This window comes from Varanus komodoensis, unplaced genomic scaffold (genome assembly GCF_004798865.1).
Source record: "Varanus komodoensis strain SLA01 unplaced genomic scaffold, ASM479886v1 scaffold12, whole genome shotgun sequence".
NCBI classification, from domain to species: Eukaryota; Metazoa; Chordata; class Lepidosauria; order Squamata; family Varanidae; genus Varanus; species Varanus komodoensis.
The window spans coordinates 13,501,136-13,522,741 of NW_025335349.1; the positions used below are offsets into that span (position 1 = coordinate 13,501,136).

At 37.0% G+C, this 21,606-nt stretch overlaps 1 protein-coding gene across 1 annotated transcript in view; it reads left to right on the plus strand.

Moving 5' to 3' along the window:
* The window catches only part of VPS13B (vacuolar protein sorting 13 homolog B), a gene marked incomplete at its 5' end in the record, with an annotated part of 380,746 nt that overhangs the window by 75,925 nt on the left and 283,215 nt on the right, over positions 1–21,606 (plus strand). The window contains one exon of the mRNA XM_044421459.1: positions 13,239–13,348. Coding sequence (XP_044277394.1) covers positions 13,239–13,348 — 110 coding nt within the window. The remainder of the gene's footprint in view (positions 1–13,238; positions 13,349–21,606) is intronic.

The following is a 21,606-nucleotide window of genomic DNA, read 5'->3' on the forward strand; positions in this document are numbered from 1 at the left end:
TTCCCTGGCTCCTACATCAAAGTTCCTGGAGAATGTGTTCAAGGTCCAGGAAAATGATGCCAACTTCCTTTTTCAGCTTCCCTGACAAAATTCCATTGTGGTCAGATTTGCACAGGGAAAATCTCACTACACCTGCTGTACCCCAGTTGACAGAGAGGGCTGTAACCCAAATCTAATGGGATGAGGTATATATTCCTCTGCCACACTCAGTCTACATGTTGCTGATTATGATGCACCTTTAGCTCATTACCAGCTTTCTCTGTAGGACAGTTCATTTGGCTACTTACTGGAGATTCAGAAGGGTCTTCTAAATGGAGGATTCTTACCTCTTCTGCCAACAAATTAACACTGCTCAACATCAGGGTGATTGCAATCCCCAGGCAATGATTGGAGGAGTAGCACTAAGAAGGCAGACACTGTTGTACTCAATTGGATTATCCCAAGAGGCCCATTCCTGAGTAGAATACCTGCCATCTGATGGTTAGGACTTTTTAACTTCCAGAAGAGTGAGGCAATATACTCCATAAGGTCAGATGGATGAGCCTAAACCAGCAGCAACCTTCCAACAAGCTTTACAAGAGGTTTTTTTCATATACTTCTGTTTTCCCTCCTCATGCACACGTGGACTGTTCTTACCAACAGGCTCACTCCGAACTGAAATATCAGTACCGGTCTCCTGTGTGCAATTATCAATTCCCACTGAAAAAGACCTCACACTGAAAAACTTCAGTTTTACCTACCCTCCATAATCAATCCCTTTCCTTGTTACTCTGTCTTCACCTCTTGTCTGTCCTCTTTTCTCCCTCTTTGGCTTCTTTCTTTCATCACTTGGGGCTACAGGATCGAGTTTGACACTCTCCCTCCATTAGGTTTTCTCATGTCATCTCTAGTCCACCAGAAGTAGACTTACTGCTTACATAGGGTGCTATAGAATCTGTCCCTTCCTTCAGTTCAATTGGAGTAAATTCAAAGTACTTTGGGATGGGAGTGTTTGCCTGATTCTGGAACTCCAAGACACTAACCCCATCACCCTAAAACTTTATCATATGATTATGTTGGCATCTAATTTGCCTTACTGCATTAAGGAGAGTGGTTTGATGATCTGACAGCTACATGGCAGCTACAGCCATGGTTATCCTGCTAGCCAGGCTCTATATGGGGCCACTTCAGCTTTAGTTTCTGCACTCCTTTCATCTGACGGAAAATGCTCATACCACTTATGAATTCCAGGTCCCATCCAGGCAAGTCTTCACTGGTGGATGTCTCTGTCCAACTTACACAAGGGAATTCCCCTAGACAGTCATATGGCACAGATTGGATAGGGAGCACACTGCAGGTCCCTCTCCATCCACAATACCTGGGGCCATTTTGAGTCCAAGAGTCTCAAAATGCTCACACTGCAGAAAGTGCTACAGGCTCTTCAGGCCACCCTCTCTCATCACCATGAGCAAATTACCATAGACAATACTACAGTGATATTTTAACAAACATGAGAGCACATGATCTATGTCACTGGCACAATTAGCACATGGTGCATCAGCAAAGGAATCTCTTACAGTAATTTCTATTGCAGTTCAGGCAACTGGCCATGTGGATATGCTAAACCATGCCATGCACTTCTCCCATGAATGGCAACTACATCCTGTGTAATATTTTCTCAGTGTGGGGCGTCTCATTAGTCCATCTTTTTATTTCACAAGAGAATGCCACCTGCTCCAGCTTTTACACTCAAGTGGATGCAGGCCAGAATTAATTGGAAAACAAATTCTTCATGAGGTGCTTAGGGATGCTCTTCTATCTTTCCTCCCTTTCATATTAAAGGATACTGGTGAAATCCATCACACTCATGCAGATAGAATCCATATCACCTCATGGTGGCCCAGTCAACCGTGGTCCACTAAATTACTTAACATTTCCAAACATACCTTCTTCCAGCTTCTGTTGAGACTGGACATAATCTTTTAGGAACATGAGAGGATCTAACATCTCAATGTACAGATTCTTTGCCTGACAGTCTGGAAAATTCTTCCCTAACATCCCCTTTAGCACTTCCTTCCTTGTACCATTCTAGAGATGACTTGAAAGTCTTCTACTAGGCATTCTTATAAAGTGAAATGGACTTCTTTTTCATCATTTGCATCTTGGATCCAGTTCATACCAGTGTCCAGTGGAGCAGATACTTCTCTTTCTTTATTCTCTCTTTGTGTCTATATGGCCACAAACTTAGTATTTCATGTCCCGGTTCACTCTTGTTTTTATTCCAATCTTTATCTCACCAGTTCTTCCATAAGCAAGAAAAATTGCTCTCCTAGTTTGGCTCATTAATGTCTAACTGAAGCTTGCCTGTTGTTTTCCATGCTCTGTAGAATACACCCTTTGCATCTATGGTGACAGTTGACATGCAACTGTTGTCTTGGAAGGTTGCCTTCCCCATGGTGATTTTATCCTCTTGTCATTCCAATATGCTTAGAGTAAACCTTCTGTATATGGTTGTTCACATGGATACGGTCATTCTTCACCCAGATCCTTCTCCTTTTCCTAAAGTGGGCTCAAGTTTCATATTAATCAAGACATACAGTATATCACAGAAGTGAGTACATCCTTCAGACTTCGTAAATACTTTATTATATCTTTACATGTGACAACCCTGAAGAAATAACACTTTGCTACAATGTAAAGTAGTGAGTATACAGCTTGTATAACAGTGTAAATTTGCTGTCCCCTCAAAATAACTCAACACACAGCCATTAATGTCTAAACCGCTGGCAACAAAAGTGAGTACACTCCTAAATGAAACTGTCCAAAGTGGGCATTATTAGCCATTTTCCCTCCCCAGTGTCATGTAACTCATTAGTGTTACAAGGTCACAGGTGTGTATGGGGAGCAGGTGTGTTAAATTTGGTGTTACACTCTCTCTCATACTGGTCACTGGAAGTTCAACATGGCACCTCATGGCAAAGAACTCTGTGGATCTGAAAAAAAGAATTGTTGCTCTACATAAAGATGGCCTAGGCTATAAGAAGATTGCCAAGACCCTGAAACTGAGCTGTAGCACGGTGGCCAAGACCATACAGCAGTTTAACAGGACAGGTTCCACTCAGAACAGGCCTCGCCATGGTCAACCAAAAAAGTTGAGTGCACGTGCTCAGCGTCATATCCAGAGGTTGGCTTTGGGAAATAGATGTATGAGTGCTGCCAGCATTGCTGCAGAGGTTGAAGGGGTGGTGGGTCAGCCTGTCAGTGCTCAGATCATGCGCCGCACACTGCATCAAATTGGTCTGCAGGGCTGTCGTCCCAGAAGGAAGCCTCTTCTAAAGATGATGCACAAGAAAGCCCACAAACAGTTTGCTGAAGGCAAGCAGACTAAGGACATGGATTAGTGAAACCATGTCCTGTGGTCTGATGAGACCAAGATAAACTTATTTGGTTCAGATGGTGTCAAGCGTGTGTGGTGACAACCAGGTGAGGAGTACAAAGACAAGTGTGTCTTGCCTACAGTCAAGCATGGTGGTGGGAGTGTCACGGTCTGGGGCTGCATGAGAGCTGTGGCTCTGGGGAGCTACAGTTCATTGAGGGAACCATGAATGTCAACATGTACTGTGACATACTGAAGCAGAGCATGATCCCCTCCCTTCAGAGACTGGGCCATAGGGCAGTATTCCAACATGATAACGACCCCAAACACACCTCCAAGACGACCACTGCCTTGCTAAAGAAGCTGAGGGTAAAGGTGATGGACTGGCCAAGCATGTCTCCAGACCTAAACCCTATCGAGCATCTGTGGGGCGTCCTGAAAAGGAAGGTGGAGGAGCGCAAGGTCTCTAACATCCACCAGCTCCGTGATGTTGTCATGGAGGAGTGGAAGAGGACTCCAGTGGCAACCTGTGAAGCTCTAGTGAACTCCATGCCCAAGAGGGTTAAGGCAGTGCTGGAAAATAATGGTGGCCACACAAAATATTGACACTTTGGGCCCAATTTGGACAGTTTCACTTAGGGGTGTGCTCGCTTTTGTTGCCAGCGGTTTAGACATTAATGTCTGTGTGTTGAGTTATTTTGAGGGGACAGCAAATTTACACTGTTATACAAGCTGTATACTCACTATTTACATTGTAGTAAAGTGTCATTTCTTCAGGGCTGTCACATGAAAAGATATAATAAAATATTTACAAAATGTGAGGGATGTACTCACTTCTGTGATATACTGTAATTTTTCCTATCTTCTTTGCATTTCTAGCCATACTTCTGGAATCTACTCTTCACAGTTTTGCTGTTCAGCAGTCCCTAGCAATCTATCCTAGTCATGAACTCAAGTTTGCCTTCACAGCAGAACTTATTTCTCTGCTACTGTGACAAGAATAAAGGCCTTCTAGTCTCTTCCAAAAGATTTGTTTCCCGGGTGATACAAGCATATCAGCTTGGCTTCTTTGCAACTTTCTGCATTATTAAAGCCTACTTTATCCAGGGAGTAGCAGCTTCAGCCTGGTGTCTCTCTAATGGACCTAGGTAGGGTTGCTATTTGTTTGACCTCATCTATATATTAAAAACACCATACAGTACTTTCTTCAGTACTTCAATAGCTCTGCCAACCAGCTGCCAGTAAGGAAGCATCCCAGTCACCCAAATGTGTGATACACAGCAACATGAAGAAGAAAGGCATGTTGCTTACCTGGAACTATCATTGAATGGTCATCTGTGCACTCACAGAATCTCCCACCTACCAGTGTCCCTGCTTTGGTGGTATTTTAATATTGTCCTGATACTGGGGGCAGTTTTTATGTTTGGTTTCAATGTCTAACTAAGGCTCAGTTCTGACCTTCTGTCTTTGTCTACAATGCCGGTTTCATAGAATTGGGGGAAATGGGCAAGGATATACTAGTAGGGATAGTGGGGAAGAGTTCCTGCCAAAACATTCTCAACTATAAAAGCTTCCAGAATTGAGGCTCCACAAGCACAGAGTCAACATGTATGAAGAATAACTATTACAAGTAAGCCTGCTTATTTATAAAATCTAATTTACATTGTCAGCATTAGGAATCTGTGAGGTATCTGTTTTCAGAGTGGGAATCCATCAGATTCCCTGAACTTGGCTTCCTGGACCCCATCTCTCTCTCTCGTGGCTGGGAGCCTGACAAGTGTGCTGAATGTTTACCTGGGCACCCTCCAGGAATCAAGCCCTGCATGCATGTTGCACAAGCCACATATTGCACATGTGACCTGCAGCCTTTGTTTGTGCTACACATGCTGTGGAAAAATGTTGGCAGTTACAGAACGGGATTTCTGCAAGTGTTCACGGACTTCCTCTGGGCTTGGATTGCATCCTTAACAAGTGACCAAGAATGAGAAGTCTGAGACAGAAGAGGGATGGATTTCAGGAAGGATTGTCACAATTCTAGTCAGCATTCATAAAAACTGTCAGTAATAAAATCCATGCACACTGTATTTATCACTTACAGAACTGTGCTTGTTTATAAATTTTATAAGTACCTTAAGCATGGGATCTCAGGACTGTGTCTACAAGAGTAGTTTATATAATTTATTTTAAAATGTGCACACAGTTTCCTGGCAGCCATGGCAAATAAAGCTCTAGATATGCAATATAATATTGGTAATCTAATGATTAGTCTGATTAGTGTTTTTTCTAACTGCCTTAAGAGAACATGTAATAAGATTTTTTTATGCTTAAGTGAGCATATGATGGCGACATAATTAACAGTTAGCTTTATCTTCTGTATAATTGTATTCAAAGAAACACTTATCTTCTGCTGCAGATTTCCTGTATATCTACCTTCAAGTTAGGCAGAACCATTAATTTGACCTTAACTTCTGTAAAGTCCATTTAACTGCAGGAAAATTCATGTTTGAAGATAATGTGCTGTAGAATAGACTTTCTTGATCTTAAGAGATCACCATATAATACATCTGATTAATAACTGTCCCAAATTTCTTGGCATCATAGTCAAGCCCCATTGCCTTAGGGTATGTTCAGGAAAATATGTTTATGACTGACGCTTAAGATCTGCAGAAAAGGATTTGCAGTAGGAAACTCAGCTATACATTCTCCAAGAAATTTGACAATCATCCTTTGTGTTAGTATATAAAATCTGATCGACAAGAAAATCTCTGAAAAGCCTAGTCCTAAAGACCAAAATTAGTGTTCATGATGACATAATTCATTGCTAGACACCTGCTATATTATTTACTTTATAAATAAACCTTGAATTCTGTAATAATCATACAAATGCTTTACACAGTTTCTGTGAAACATTTTTCTAACTTCTAAAATGAGGCACATAATTCTAAAGTTACGGTGTGCAACTCAGAGCTAAGAAAGCTTTAAAAATAACTTTTATTTTCCAATAATTTTCTTGAGAAATCATAAATAATAAAAAGAGAGGCTTGAATATATAAAACATTCATCCAATATGACCCTGCTCAATGAGTCCTAGCATTTTAAAGAGTTTATGGTATTTCTAGATGATGTCTGAGTCTAGTTGTTTTTTGGAATTCACTTATAAGTCACATACATACATACAATGTTTTTAATGCTTAAGGAGCACCATTGAGACATTGGGTTCACACATCACTCTGCAAATAACCCTCTGTGTGTTGGTTGCCACTCATAAACTGCAGTAGTGCCATGGCTTTGGCTTCAAACTTCACTTTGCCTGCCTACTTCCTGCACAGGTCCCACAGCCTTTGTGGCAAAATTGGCATCCTGACATTCCTCTCTCGGTACATCAACAGTCTTTTTAGTATTAGTCCTCTTGTGTCTTCGGGGTTGTTTTGCCTTTGCTTCAGATGTAAAGTTTCCTCATCCCTCTCCCACTCTGTTTCTCACTAATGAAAAATGTCTTGCCTATTTGAACATCTCAGTGCAACACTATTTAGTGATTCAGTGAGTTTGCAGGATCGCCTTAGGTGTTCTCAAGATTCAGAGCAATCCCATGACTTCTAGATTGTCTGCAGATTTCCTCCTGCAAGTCTTGAACCTCCTCTCTCTGCCCACCAGCATGACTACCTTTCTCTACCTTCTTTGATGAGATGCAGTTGTTGTCCAAGTTTACTTTAATTAAAAGAAAAAAATCATAATTTGTAAAAGGAATCTTTCTTCTTAGACATTAGACCAAATCAATTATTTAATGTTGATATAGGCCTTTCTCCCACTGTATGGTAAAAAGGGTTCTATTGCTCTTATTCCCTCAACATAGTTAATTTTCTTCTCTCTGATCCTCAGGTTTTCATCCAATGCTGGGTGAGTAGATTTTCTCTTCTTTCTTGAGTTCTCCAAATCTTGAGAAGTTCCCTCAATCCTCTGGAGCAGAGTCTGTTCCACCAACTATACTAGTGCCATTCACAGAGAGACCTTGCTGAACTTCACTCATAGTCTAAACATAAATTTTTAACACCTCATATTTGACCAAGAGTCAGTGTGGCATGGTGGTTAGAGTGTTGGACTGGGACTCAAGAATCCAGATTTGAGTCCCCCCATGACCATGAAGTTCACTGGATGACTTTGGGCCAGTCACTGACTTCCAGCCTCACCTACCTCACAGGGTTGTTGTGATGGTAAAATGGAAAAGAGGAGGGGGATTATGTAAGCTGCTCTGGGCTTCTTGGAGGCATATAATAAATAAAAATAAAATAATATTGTCCAGTTCTGTTTATATTGAGTTCCAGTATATAGTATGATTCCCTAGAGAGGTCCGCCTGGCACCGACATTATATGCTTTTCGGTGCCAGGTCAAGACCTTCTTATTCACCCAGTATTTTAATGTTTAAAAGATTTTAATTATGTTTTACTTCAGTCATGGGTTGTTAGTCTTATTATTATTTCGGGTATGATTTTTTATATTGTTGTATTTATTGAATTTTGTTTGTAAGCTGTCCAGAAATGCATAGTGATTGGATGGGTTAGAAATATCCCACATAAATAAAATTCAAACATCTGGTCCCAATTAATAGCCTAATGTTATATTTTGAACGAACTGCAATTTGGTAACATTTTGTGAAAAATAATCATTGATTACTTTTAATTGAGCAATAATTGAATGCTTCAATGATGGAAGTGGATTTGGTAAGACAGACTGGATAGTGCATTACATGGAAATCTGTTTACGAAATCCCATTGGTCATACTAAGGAAAAATAACTTTATATAGAATGTGGGTGGACAGCATACTTAACACAGGATTTCAGGTGCATATTTATCACAACACACATCTGAAATCCTGCAGAGAAAAAAGGTGTGTGTGAACAGTTATACTACAAAAACAGCAGGCAAGCGGATGGGGGAGCACCTTTATTCTGCTTTTTCATTTCAGTACACCCTTGCCTCAAACTGTTTTTACTTAGAATAATGGATCAGATCAAGACTTCGTTATGTATTTGCCTGTATCATATAGTTTAATAATGTTACTTTTTGTTCAACAGTATTTTAAATATTTTGGAATCTTCTATATTTAGTTACACTTGTTAATAGATTTGAAAATTTACTGTAGCTTCAGATCCTGAAATTACAGCATTTGTAGATCTTGGCATTTCCAGCAGCATTTGGAAGTTCTACCCCCTGTGATTCAAGGGAAATGAACCCAGACCTTTATGTTTCCAAGAATGGATACAGCATCTGCTTCCAACTGCATATCTGCATCAGTAGCAAATGTGGCCAAAACCTGCTAGTTATTTATTTAATTATTGAAAATAGATGGACTCTGCATCTTTGCAATAGATCTCATAGTAGCTTGCAATAATTAAAACAATTATAATGTAATAAAATACCAAAAGTAAAGCAAAACAAATGTAAAAAGTTCAAACAGTTATTAAAAGCCATTTAGTCCAGACAAATTTTAGCAAATTATAAACAATTTATGTCTTACCTGAAAGGAAGTTTTTGACAACATGGCCATTAAAGAGAGCCATTAAAATAAGGGGGGAAAATGCATGGCCGTTAAAGGGGGGTAGAGCAGCTGCACAATCAATTAGTTCCCATTACCTTTCAAGATAATTCATTTTATTAAGTGAAATTTCTTCTAATGTTTCATTACAAAAGCAAACAAATGCTCCCTTTTAGGTAGTAGGTAGGTAGTTCCAAGCAGTTTTTTTTAAATGAAGCACTGGAATACATTTGCCTTGATACAAAGGAGTGGGGCACCTGCCTTTTTCAGTCATTGCCACTTGTTTCTGTTCCTTGCCATTGGGCAGGGAGCACTAGAGCATGGGCGTAGTCACTAAAAAGCCCCTCTTACTAAACCTAGTTTAAATCAATTTCTGAGGCTACTAGGAGTTAGTAAAATCAATAGCAAGGATATCTTTGAGAGTAATATTTGGAGGGGGATAACAAATACATGCCTTTTTGTTTTTCAGAAAACGTATTAAGTACAGAAAATAATTTAGCTTCTCTTACAATAATATAGCACAATAATGCATCACAAGGAGCTTTCCTTATTATATTTATATCCTACCAATTTTATTTGATGTTTGATTTCAGAATGAAATTCAGATGTGTAAAGTCAAATTTACATCCTGATGGAGTGTGTATAAAACCTCACTGAATTTTAATTGTACTGTCTAGAGTGTACCCTTTTTCCAGCTAAGTTATTATATAAGAGGTAGTCCTATTGTTTCCGTGTGATAAAATTTTTAAGAAGGTGTGTGTGTGTGTTCATTTTCACTTCTTATCCTCTGCTTCAGCTTCAGCTTTAACTGAAAATTGTCAAATTACTTTGGAATATCTAGTTGGCAAAGTATGTGTGGAATGTCAAGTGTTTAAGCAGAAAGTAGGAACTAAAGAAATACTGTTCCATTATTGTCTTCCATTCTAAAATTAGAACAGGTTGGGTATTTTCCCATTCAGTGATTTATAGCAGATCTGCTTTGAATCACATTGCATGTATATAGAATTAATCTTGTTTGCACACTTTCACACAGATTAAGTAGTATACTCTATAGGGCTTTATGGTATAAAAAATTGGGATTGGAAGTGACATGAGGGACACACACATACACACCTAACTCATTTTATAAACAGTCACCTCTCATTTTGGCGCTGGAGATTAGAGGCTAATTACATTTAGTCAACTCTTGAAACATTTGTATGCTAGAAATGTTAATATTTGCAGTGGTGCAAACTATCAGAGGCTACCCTTTTTAAATTATTAAAATAAATTATTCTTAAAGTTGCTAAAATGTAAAGTGCTCAGAAGTATTACCATATAGTTTTATAAAATTAAACAAATTTTAAGTTATATGTCTGATGATAAAAATTACTGCTATTTTATATTACATTTTAATACTATGTTATATGTTCAGGCAGTTATTTGATTTATTTTGTCTGTTAGAATACTTCTTTTAAAATCTTGTGAATTTCTCTTAATAGTGATAGAAATGCCAGAATTTAGTGATTGTATTATTGTTGTATGATGATTGCTTTATAGTAAGCCTCTTCTGCTGCATCATTTAAATATGAACAAAATGTCAAACTTAGAATGTAGAGTGTTGGGAAGCATTATGGATGAAAGACATTAAATTCACAGCCAGTCACGCACTAAGAGAAAATTGATATAAGATGGATTTTTGGTGGTACAATACCAAAGATATAGGAAAAAAATAGACAAGAATTATAATGGAGAATGTTGGAAATGTAAAAAGGTAGATAGGACTATCTACCATATGTGGTGGACGTGTGCTAAAATTAAAAGATTTTGGAAGTTGATACATGTGGAAATCCAAAAAACCCTTTAAAATTAACTATTCTATGAGTCCTAAGGATATGCTTTTGTATATAAAGGCAGAGACTTTTTCAAAGGACATGTAAGTGTTATTTAAATATAAGACAACTGCACCAAGAACTACAATGGCTTCTTAGTGGAAAACAGCAAAATATCCAACAATGGAAGATTGGCAAAATCAACTAATTACGTAAACAGTTAGACCAATTGAAAAATTTGATGATAAATGTAACTTCTATTATATGCAATTTAATTAATACAGAACAAAAGAAAGCTTGTAAAAATATTGTTGATGATTTATAATTGATTTGAAGTGATTTTTCATTTAAAAAATAAAAGAACTATAATTATATTTTATTGTGAGCTTCAACAAAGTACTAATTGACATAAAGATAGAAATGTTTCACTTTTTGGAAATTTGCAGGTTATGAATGTGTGTAAGACCCCTTGGCATTCTTATTTTTCTTCCACATTTTTCTTCCTTTCTGTACTTCATTTCTTTTAAGAAAACAATGAAAAATTAAAAAGAATTTACAGTTTGCACATACTCTAAATATGCGTAATACCCAGATATTTGTGAAAACTATATTTCAGATTAAGTAATATTTCAGAAGGCTTTGAGGATGTGTTTTTGTCCATATCTAAATTGTGCATTATGCAATTTAGGATTGCATATATATTTCCTATCTCTCCTTTAATCATATAATCAGGAACCAGAATAAGAAGTTAATGCTGATGCCTTTATTCTTTGTCTTAATTCTCAAGTTTATATATGTCTACATTATTATTTCTAGTAATATCAATGTTAAAAATTTGTTGGAGAACCAAGTTGAGAAGTATTTCACCATTGTGAAATTGTCAGAGGCACTTATTCTGGTAGTTTATTCATGTGCCTAGTTTTTCCAGTGTCAATAAAATGAAGATCATAGCTCTTCTTCTTAAACATATATGCTCTGTAATTCTGCCTTTATGTTCTTATATATTGCATGAAGATATTACAGTGAAATCATGATGGTTTATCTGTTGCTTTTTACCAGTGATGGGATGGGAAAGAGATGGGAAAGAAAGACTAGCTCTCTCTTTGAAAAATGTATTTAATACGAGAGGAAAAGTGAAGGATCCTTGCAGTACGATGCTTCAACCCTGTACACATTTACTGAAAACACATTCTCATTGAAATATATAAGATTTATTAATAAGTAAATATGCTTAGGACATTTTGGAATGCATCTCAATAAATTTGAGTGACTAAAATTATTTCTAAATCTGAAAGGATTTTGTCTGACACCTGTCTCTAAAAATCTTTGGCAAATTTATGATGAAACCCTTATTACTAGGAAGGCAATGGGATTCTTTTTACTAACTTCTAAGAGAACAAGATCAACTCCTCAGTTTTGGTATTTTAATTGAATTAGATACTATGTAACCATGACCCAGGACTCTTTTATGTTTTGATCTTTTGATGTACTATTCCCATGAAAAAAATTGAGGGTCCTTATGTTGTTCCTGCTGATACATATTTTGGTAGCCAATGTTGATGTAAATTAATTGATAATTTATTTTCTGACAACGTAAGTGTGGGGGTGTAAAGGAGACTGGAATCCAGTAAAAGGATGGATGGTGATTATGGAAGTAGAAACAAAGTACACAAGGGAAAGGAAACTTGTGAATGAGTCCAATTGCTGCTGCTGTTGCTGCTATTAGGGAGAGCAGCTAACCAACCCACAGTCTAGCGTTTAAGAGGTGAACCTGCTGAAAATTCTGTGCAGAGACCTTCTGTAAGGATTAATGGAGAAAGCTGTTCAACTGTATCCAAGTAAGGATTCGATGAGGATGAGGATGAAGAAATGACCATTAGTTTGGGCAATTAAGAGGTTGGCCGGAGGAAAGTTTTTGGAGAAACAGGTGTGTTTTTGCAGTGGCAGAAGAGTCAGAGGAGAGTGATACGGTTATACAGTGAAGGGATGGGATAACAGTGACGGGAATGGGGACCAGGAAGTAAGTTAGTAAATGAAAGGATTAGTCAATGAAAATAGGATAGCTAAGTAGTATCTTATTACTATGGGAGTGAGATTCAACTAGAAGGAAGAAGGCATGGTCTGGTCTTTAATCCTAGTTTATGTGAGAACATTAATAGAGCCAGAGTTGCCTTACTGTTTTTTAATACTCATGAACAAGTTCCTTTATTTTATGACCTTCATATTCTACCTTTTAACAAGTCCTCGAGTCTTATCATATTCTCAATAATATTTTAAATGTATATTTTCTGTGTATGCTAATATATACATGGACATTCCATTACATTATTGGAATCATGATAACCCCTGAGGGCATGCCATGCTTATGTGGGTATTGTAGCCAGGCTGTGTTCACATGAAGTTTCTGTCTTCTGGGTTTACAGGTGCCACCTTGAAAATAGCACCAATCTCATACAGATTTTAAAAATGTTTTCAGCATTTGTGAAATTTATATTGTTTCATAATTGATGTTGTTTTTTTTTGTTGTTGTTATATAGGAACAGTGCTTTTGGCCAGTGTGCAGGGATTAACAGTAAACATTGATCCTGTTTTATATACTTGGCTCTTGTACCAGCCTCAGAAACGTAGCAGCAGACCTATGCAGCAGGTAGGAAATGTTGACAAGACTTAATTGCTTATTGCTAATAAATTAAAACCTCTATTTTGGTTAGTTGTTCATACTATTCTTCTTTGTTTTATATTCACCTGACAATAACATCTGTATTTGATTATATTTCATATTTAAGATTATATTTTAGCCACCTCTTCTAAGGATAATACCAGTGAATGTGAGCAAATAAAACCAGAAAAATAAAATACCTATCAGAATGTAGATAATAAAATATAACATTTATTATATGAAACTTGCCTGTTACTGGACTCATCTTATCGACTGAAGTTCAAATAAAAACTTTTGCCTGCCCAAAAGATGTCCAGAAGGAAGTGTGACATGGTTGAATGGCTGCCACAAGCAACAGTTCTCTTATCTGCGGTAGTGCTAATATATTGCATGGATGACATATTCTACAATTAGGGGGTACATCTAACTGGCCTTAGAGACTGCAGATGAGTGTTTGGAAGCTGCTAATCCGTGAGAAATGAAAGCTGATTTAGGTATTGCAACTAAACCCCTTCAATCCTGAAGAAATTGGTAGTATATTATTGATGTATTGCTTTCTCTCAGAGAACAGAGCTCCATTTTCTACAGAGCACACTGTTATTATTTTTCTAACATCAGCATAACATACACATTGATGGTTGTGACATCACTGTTTACTATATAGGTCTGGCAACAGTCTTCATATTTAGTTGAAGTTGAAGAGCCAGTGTGGTATAGTCCTCAGAGTGCAGGACTGAGACTCAGACAATCTAGATTCTAGTCCTGGCTCAGCCATGGAGCCAACTGGCCAGTCACGGACTCTCAGCCAAGCCTATCTCACAGGGTTCTTGCAGTAAGATTGAGGGCAGCAGGAGGAGAATTATATAGGCTGTTTTGAATTCATTGTAAGAAAAAAGCAGGATTGTGTGTGTGTGTGTGTGTGTGTGATTGATATAACTGTTTTGTTTCTTCCCCAGTTACAGCAAACAATCTTGCTTCCACTCTAAAAATTGGATCTTCGCCCTGGAGAATTTTGGTTGACTTGTGATTTCTTCTACTTGTTGGCTAGATAGTCATCTAGAACCAAAAATTGGTTGGAATGTTCCACTGCTGATTGATTGGTTTTAGTGTTTTCATTTAGTTACTTCTAAAGCAGGGGTGGTTGGTCTTTGAGGAAAAGGATAATAGCCCTTAGTAGTGGATAGCTAGTGTGGTGTGGTGATTAGGGAGTTGGATTAGAGATGTGGGAGATCCAGTTCCCACTCAGGCCACGAAGCTCACTAAATGATTTTGGGCCAGTCACTCACTCCTAGTATAACCTATCTCACAGGGTCTATGGAAGCTACCTTGGGTTGCTCACAAGAGGAAAAATGTGAGATATAAATACAGTGGTCCTCCTCTTGTAACCACTTTTTGTTCTCTGTTTTACTCCTGTAGGGCACAGATTAAATATACTCAGTTTCTAAACAAATGACTGTTAAGGGAAAAGGGAGTTTTAGATCCCTCTGTAGTTTTTTACATTAATTTCCCCTCTAAAATTAATCAAAAGTTCTGTTTCTATGAAACTTAAAGTTGGTAAGTAGTTCAGGGTGGTGGTGGTTGCGGTTGCAGTTGCTTGCTGTTGCATCGTGACTTTTTATCTAAAGCAAAAACTTTTAATAAAGTCTTCTGAAAGAGGATCCTTTATTTCCATGAATGTTTGCCTACTGTGAAAAATGGTAGTTGAAAACAAACTGATGAAGAGCAAAAGCCCCACCTTTGTATACTAGGAGCAAGGGCAGCGGGGCTCCTGCCAAAAATGCTATGTTAGGACAATCTTTCTGAACTAGACTCTATGCAGGAGCAGCACCCATATATGTGATGCACAGAGACAATGACAAGGAAATGAAATATTCCAATGAGGACTGGACATACTCAGTGTTCACAGAATGCAAATTGATTCTCTGGAGAGGTATGGAATACCAGGTGGGGGATTTGAATATAAACATCCTAGACGATGGCATGTCTGGAACTCTGAACTTAACCATGCCACTGTGCAACATTTATATATAGTTCTGAAAAACTATGTGCAACTGACAGACAGGATTATTAAATTTTTAAGCAAGTAAAACTAAGCACTATGCATGGGCAGGTCAACAGCACCAGAACAGATAGCTCACTGAGTTAGTGGATAAACTGACAGAACAACCAAATATTTGATGATTGCCAAATGGATGCTCATCAAACACTTCTGGTTAAGAAGGAATGGGAACATAAATGTACTGTCCCTAGAAGAGAAATGTTTATTCTCAAGCCAAGTAGCCATTCAAGAGATGGAGTGGGATCCTTTCTAATGCAAAATTAGAGCCATATTTTTGAAAAGCCATCCTTCAAAAGACTTTATTGTATGAGAACCTAGAAACTACAAAGTAAAAAAGGCAGCACTTAAGAAGAACTACACTCAGACTGACTACTACCATCTTAGAAGAGCCATGCATCTCTGAACTTCAGTGTTCTATCTGCAATTTTAACATGTATTCTTTCCTTCCAGTGTATTTAGATTGAATAGCTGAAAATCAAATCAGTAAATAAGTCAATAAGTAACTATACTAGAAATGTTAATTATCTAACAGGAGTAGCATAAAATACATTATATAAATATACTATACTATGAGAAATTGTACTTTGTTCATTAATACATTTCAAGAGTAGTATAAAATATAATGTAACAGTTAATTGGAAAATTGTAGTCATATAAAATATAGTCAAAATTAATACAATTAATAAAAAGGAAAATGTATAAACTATAAAAACACAGCTCGCAAGTAGAAGAATAATGAACCGGCTATTATAGTTTACATATGGCATAACAGGAGGCTGTTAACTTGTAATTTTCATAATATCTTCATGATAAGTATAAAATTGATCCTGCAATCAATGCTGATTAATATAGAAGACTCTGCTGAGTTACAGCTCTGAGAAATTGTCCTTTCCATTGCTGCAAGAAATCAGTATTTTTCATTCTCTTAAATTATTGGGAGATCTAAAAGCTGGAACACAATTATAACACAATTCTGACTAGCTATCTTAATGCAGGTATGCTTACAAATGAAGACCTCTTTAAAACATATTAATACAAATAAAAAACTGTTAGAATGAGCAGGCTTGGATACTAAGATAAGTTAACATAAGGCAGTTCATGAAAGGAAAATCACTCGTCCCTTTCTTGCTCTGTGCCCATTCCTCCTTTTTTAGGAGGGTCCTCAGACAGATTTTCAGAAGTTGTAGGTATATGCAGGAGAAAGAAGTAGGAATGAGAAACTTTCCTTCTGTGAATCTTATTGCCAGATCTTGCTTTTGCTATATAATGAATAATATATCAAACTTCCAAACACACAAACACATAATTGTTTTCAATTTAGGGAATCCTCTTCTTTGGTTCTTGGAACATCAGGAAAAATAGCTTTGTCAACTAAAGCTGTGTTCCGGCTTCTATAGCATATTATATTCTTAAATGGAAAACATGCTTGGGAGATTATAAACTGGATTTTCCATAAATCAAAACTTTAGTTGAACTAAACCTGCTTTTAAAAGTAAAAACAAATAAATACCACATTTCACTAGTGACCAATGAAGAGAGTCAGACTGCATTATGCAGATGTATGCAGGCATTCATAAACTTTGTCATGGACTTAATATTTTTTTTACTCAATGTCCACATTGTTCATTATTAAAAAAAAAATCAGATACCTGCGGAAGCCAAATGCGGATATGGGAAAACATCCTACTTTGCCCCTAAAGCACTAACCACACAGTTACAACAGGAACTACATAGATCCTTACTCAAATATGTAACAGCCGCTACAATTTGGTCTTTATTTTTAGGTGCAGTGGGAAAAACACATATTTAATATAATTTGCTGTATTCAGAAAACATGGAGTGCCTGACTAAAGTTAAAGTAAAGGCTTACATTCAAAATTATCCCAGCAATCTCTTTGACTGTTCCATGTTCCTATCAAAAATATTGGAGGAAAATGTTTATCTTGAAAGCAATGCAGAAAGAGTCTGATCTATTAACATTTGATTTAGAACAGTTTAAATCGTATTCACAAATAAAGCAGTTTCAATTATCCTGGTAAGTAACACAAGTGAAAATGGGATTAACCAAGTTTTCTCATTTTGTTTATGATCTTTCTTCTCTGTAACAATTTCCCAAAAATGTTTCAGGTAGACCCATAGACAGTTATGGACCATGCAGAGTATACAGGAAGGTAACTTTATTTTCCTTAAGAAATATATGCATCTTTAAAATAATATGATTAGACTAGTATGCATGGTAATATCTTATGCCATTGCTTTTGGAATAATTTACTACCAAAGCTCACACATGGAGCATTTCATCAGAACAGTTTCTTAAAAAAGACCTATGAATGAGATACAGAGTTAAACAGATTCTGTCCAGGAATCTTTTCTAACTATATATAATGTTCAAATGCTGGCTTAACAAAACAAGCAAGTAAAACCTGGACCACTGTTTGTTTCTTCCACCATCAATATATCCGAGTCAAAGTTTAATCTAAGTTAAATCTACTAGAAACTGTTGAAGACTATTTAACATATGATGGCAAAGAGATGATAATTAAAGTTTCTGGTTACTAAGTAATGCAAATTTTCTGTAGATTTGCAGTTTATGTTTTGGGGACTTCTTTATCTTCTCAACATGGCAACAAAATCATAGTAACTATAAAAGACAGTTCTGGGAGGGGCTGGGAGGAATTAAGTGGCAGTTGATCCTAGTAGAGCCAAAGGAAGGAGGTACTTCTTCAAAGCAATAATTTCCCATGATTTCCCATGAAAATCCTTTTTACTCCAACTTAGTTGTCTCCCCCGCTTGATGGTGCAGAGATTGGCATTCCAAAAGTGCACAAATTGTGGTGTCAAAATGCCGTCCGCCGATGGCCACTCACTTAGTTTACTGTGCTTGGGAGAGGGACACCATGTTCATGAGTGTCCCCACTGCCAGGCCTTCACGAAGCAGGCCAGAAAAACAGAGAAGGTTGCTTAAAAATGGAGCTTTGGGACAGGGCTTTAAAGGCTATATGGAATGTCACCAGAGAAGGAACAGGCGAACCATTCCACTTCTGGAGAGGCCATGTCAAAGCGCACCCCTTCCGCCACAAAAACCACCTCAAAACCATTGACACTGGCTCCTAAATAGCCAACTTCCCCCAGTTTTTTCCTCCAAAAAAGAACACAAGGAGAAGAGTAAACATTTTGAGGTGAAGGATTCAAAACAGGCCAAAAAGTCGGCGAAAGATAAACCAGGAAAAAAACACAGACTAATCCTAACCCTAATCCCAACCCAAACCCTTAGAGTAAGCAAGCTACTGCTTTCCAGATATTTCAGACTACAACTCCTGTTCACCCTATGAGCATGGCTGATGGTCAGAAATTCTGGGAATTTTAGTCGAAAGTATCTGGGGAGCACTAGGTTCTGTACCCCTGCCACATCTTCTCGTTTACTCTTAAGTTCCCCTGCCTCGTTTTAATCTATATGATTTCTCTCTAATCCATATCTGAATAACTTTAATTTTTGTTTTAAACTTTAAATGACCTTAAATTAGTGTTTGAAGATAATTGGTGTTTAATGCACAGAAAATTCTGTGATATAGTACACCTTTGAGGGTCAGTCTAGTATTTGCTACATTTTAGTTAGTTTTCCAAAGTGTACATGTGGTTTTAGCTACATAAATCCTAATGACTTCAATCAGCTTTGAAAATAAACCCCATAATACTTGCTTGTGGCTTTGTTTTCCACAGCAATGCATAAAAAGGTTAAATAAAAACCATGTAATTATTGTGCATTCTATACCATTTTTGACTGTTTAAAAGAAGAAAGAAAGCCTAAGTCCATATATCTTTTATTGTAACCATCTGGTCTACATCAAGAAACTATCTGCATTTAAAATAATGAACTATTCTATATTTGTTAATCCTTGAAATGCAGTTTCCTGGAAGAGATCAATTAGACACAAAAGCCCTCTTCACACCATACAATAGGTGTTCATTTGCCCCATAAACCTAAGATTTAGAACTCTGATCATGCAAAGTACCAGAATGTGGAGACAACCCAAACTTACAGGCTTTAATTACAAATGTTCATACCTTAATTCTGGGAGTGGTGCTGTGTGATATTCAGTTGATGAAGGAGACTAGTGTAGAGAAACAAAAGGAACAACTGTATTAGTATTTCAGATGACTTTATAGCTTCAGACTCCCATTGTGAGTCACGTGTTTACAAATGAAACTACTGAGAGTTATCAGTACTGCAAATTTCTTGATGTAGGCTCCATGTATAATTATAGGTCATCTCTATATTGCTTGTCATCCTGTAGTTCTCAAGGATACACACTACTCTTGTTTTTCTTTATTAAAGCTTTCTCTTATACCCTCACTTTTCTTTTCTTTGTCTTGCATAGTGTGTAAATTTTCTGACAGAAACAATCACTTTTGTAATACGTTTCTAATATATATGGCTAAAGATGGTTGAAGTCAGTGGGACAATTCAGATTGCGCTTATAAAAGGAAAAAGAGAACCATGTAAGGTGCCTTGTGTTCTTTGTAGGAAGAAAAAAGGCAAGGTATAAATGTAACCAATCAGTCATCAAACCTTAACTAGATTTTAGTTTCATTCTCTTGTGTGAGAGGCATGTTAGTTACTTGGTAAGGAGAGTATGTATGTGAGCTCTGTACCTGAGGAATATACTCCAGACATGGAATAAAAATGTTCCTTAAGCCCCTTCAAACTGATTGCAGTTATCCATTTTTAACAGATGCGTAAGTTGTATTTTATTCATGTTATCACATTTAGATCATACTTTTCCTCCATGGAACTCAGAGTGGGGTACATATACCCAGTCCACCCATAACAAGCAGCCGTATCTGTTGCTGTATGGCCATGACAGTCCCTGGGTTAAACAATCTATGGATTTTTATTATGTGCAAACCAGGTCATAGTGTTCACATGTGGTCTCACATCCAGGAGCTAGACCTAATGCTGCCTAATAAGATTGTTAAATCATGTGCCTGAGATAAAGTTATTTATTTGTCCTATTTATATTCCACCCCTTTTCCTTCAAAGGAACTCAAGATGGCTTACATAATTCTCTTCCTGTTCTTCTCAATCCTGTCCTCACAACATCCACCCTGTGAGTCAACGCCTGGCCCAGAGTCAAAGTCTAGATTTCTACTTTTAAAATACCTTTAAAATGTTTTGAAGGAAATTGAGTTTCAGTACTTGCTGTTTGTTATCTGACATGTCTTCATTTGTGTCTGTAACAAGAAAGAGCTGTGGTGCTATATTTTTATAGGTGTAAGATTTTATTTTCATTTTCATGTGCCTTTCTTTTACTGTTGTTTTCGCAGTTTGAGTCATGAATCAAGTTTATCATTGTGAACTATTAAAGTAACAGTATATTCTGTGTAAGTGAAATTGGTGATGCAAGCTATTGCTACTCTTTCTTTTGTTCAGTTTTATTTATTTATTTAATCAATTTAACTTCATTTATATTCCACCTTTTTTTCTTGCAAGGAACTTATAATTTAAGCAATAGTTCTCTTCTTCTTCCCCTTAATCTTATCCTCACAGCAACAACCCTGCAAGGTAGATTAGGTTGAATGTCTGTGACTGGCCCAAAATCGCCCAGCTAGCTCCATAACTGAGTCCCAGTACCATACTCTTAACCACTACACCACACTGGCTCTCTTTTACCCCCAATGCAAAACTGTTTCTGTTAACAGTTTCAAATAAGGTGAAATTTTACTTGGATTAATTTGTTACCTTTTGGGCAATTTTAGAAATAATTCATTGATGAGATAATATGCATTGTGTAGGAGCCTTCACTTTTGAAGATCAAAATTGCCTAACTCTATTATCACATAGCCTTCTAAGCCATAAAATCAGATTATTCAGATAGTTCATCCATCCCTTTCTGAGTATGTATACAACTTAATTCCAACTAACATGCATAATGTTCCAGATGTTTCGACTTATTTTTAAAAGGTGCATTTTTCGGAAAATTCATGTGAGTTATTGGACTAGATAATTCTGTGAAGCAGAATAAAGTAATATTAGCAATCTGATCAGATCTTGGTGATACTATTTTTGTGTGTCCTTGTTTTTTTCCATATCCAGTCCCAAACTGATTCTGAAACTACTTTATGACATTATCTGTCATATAATCTACCATAGTTTGTTTTTAGGATATATTTGTAGAAAGGAGGAGAT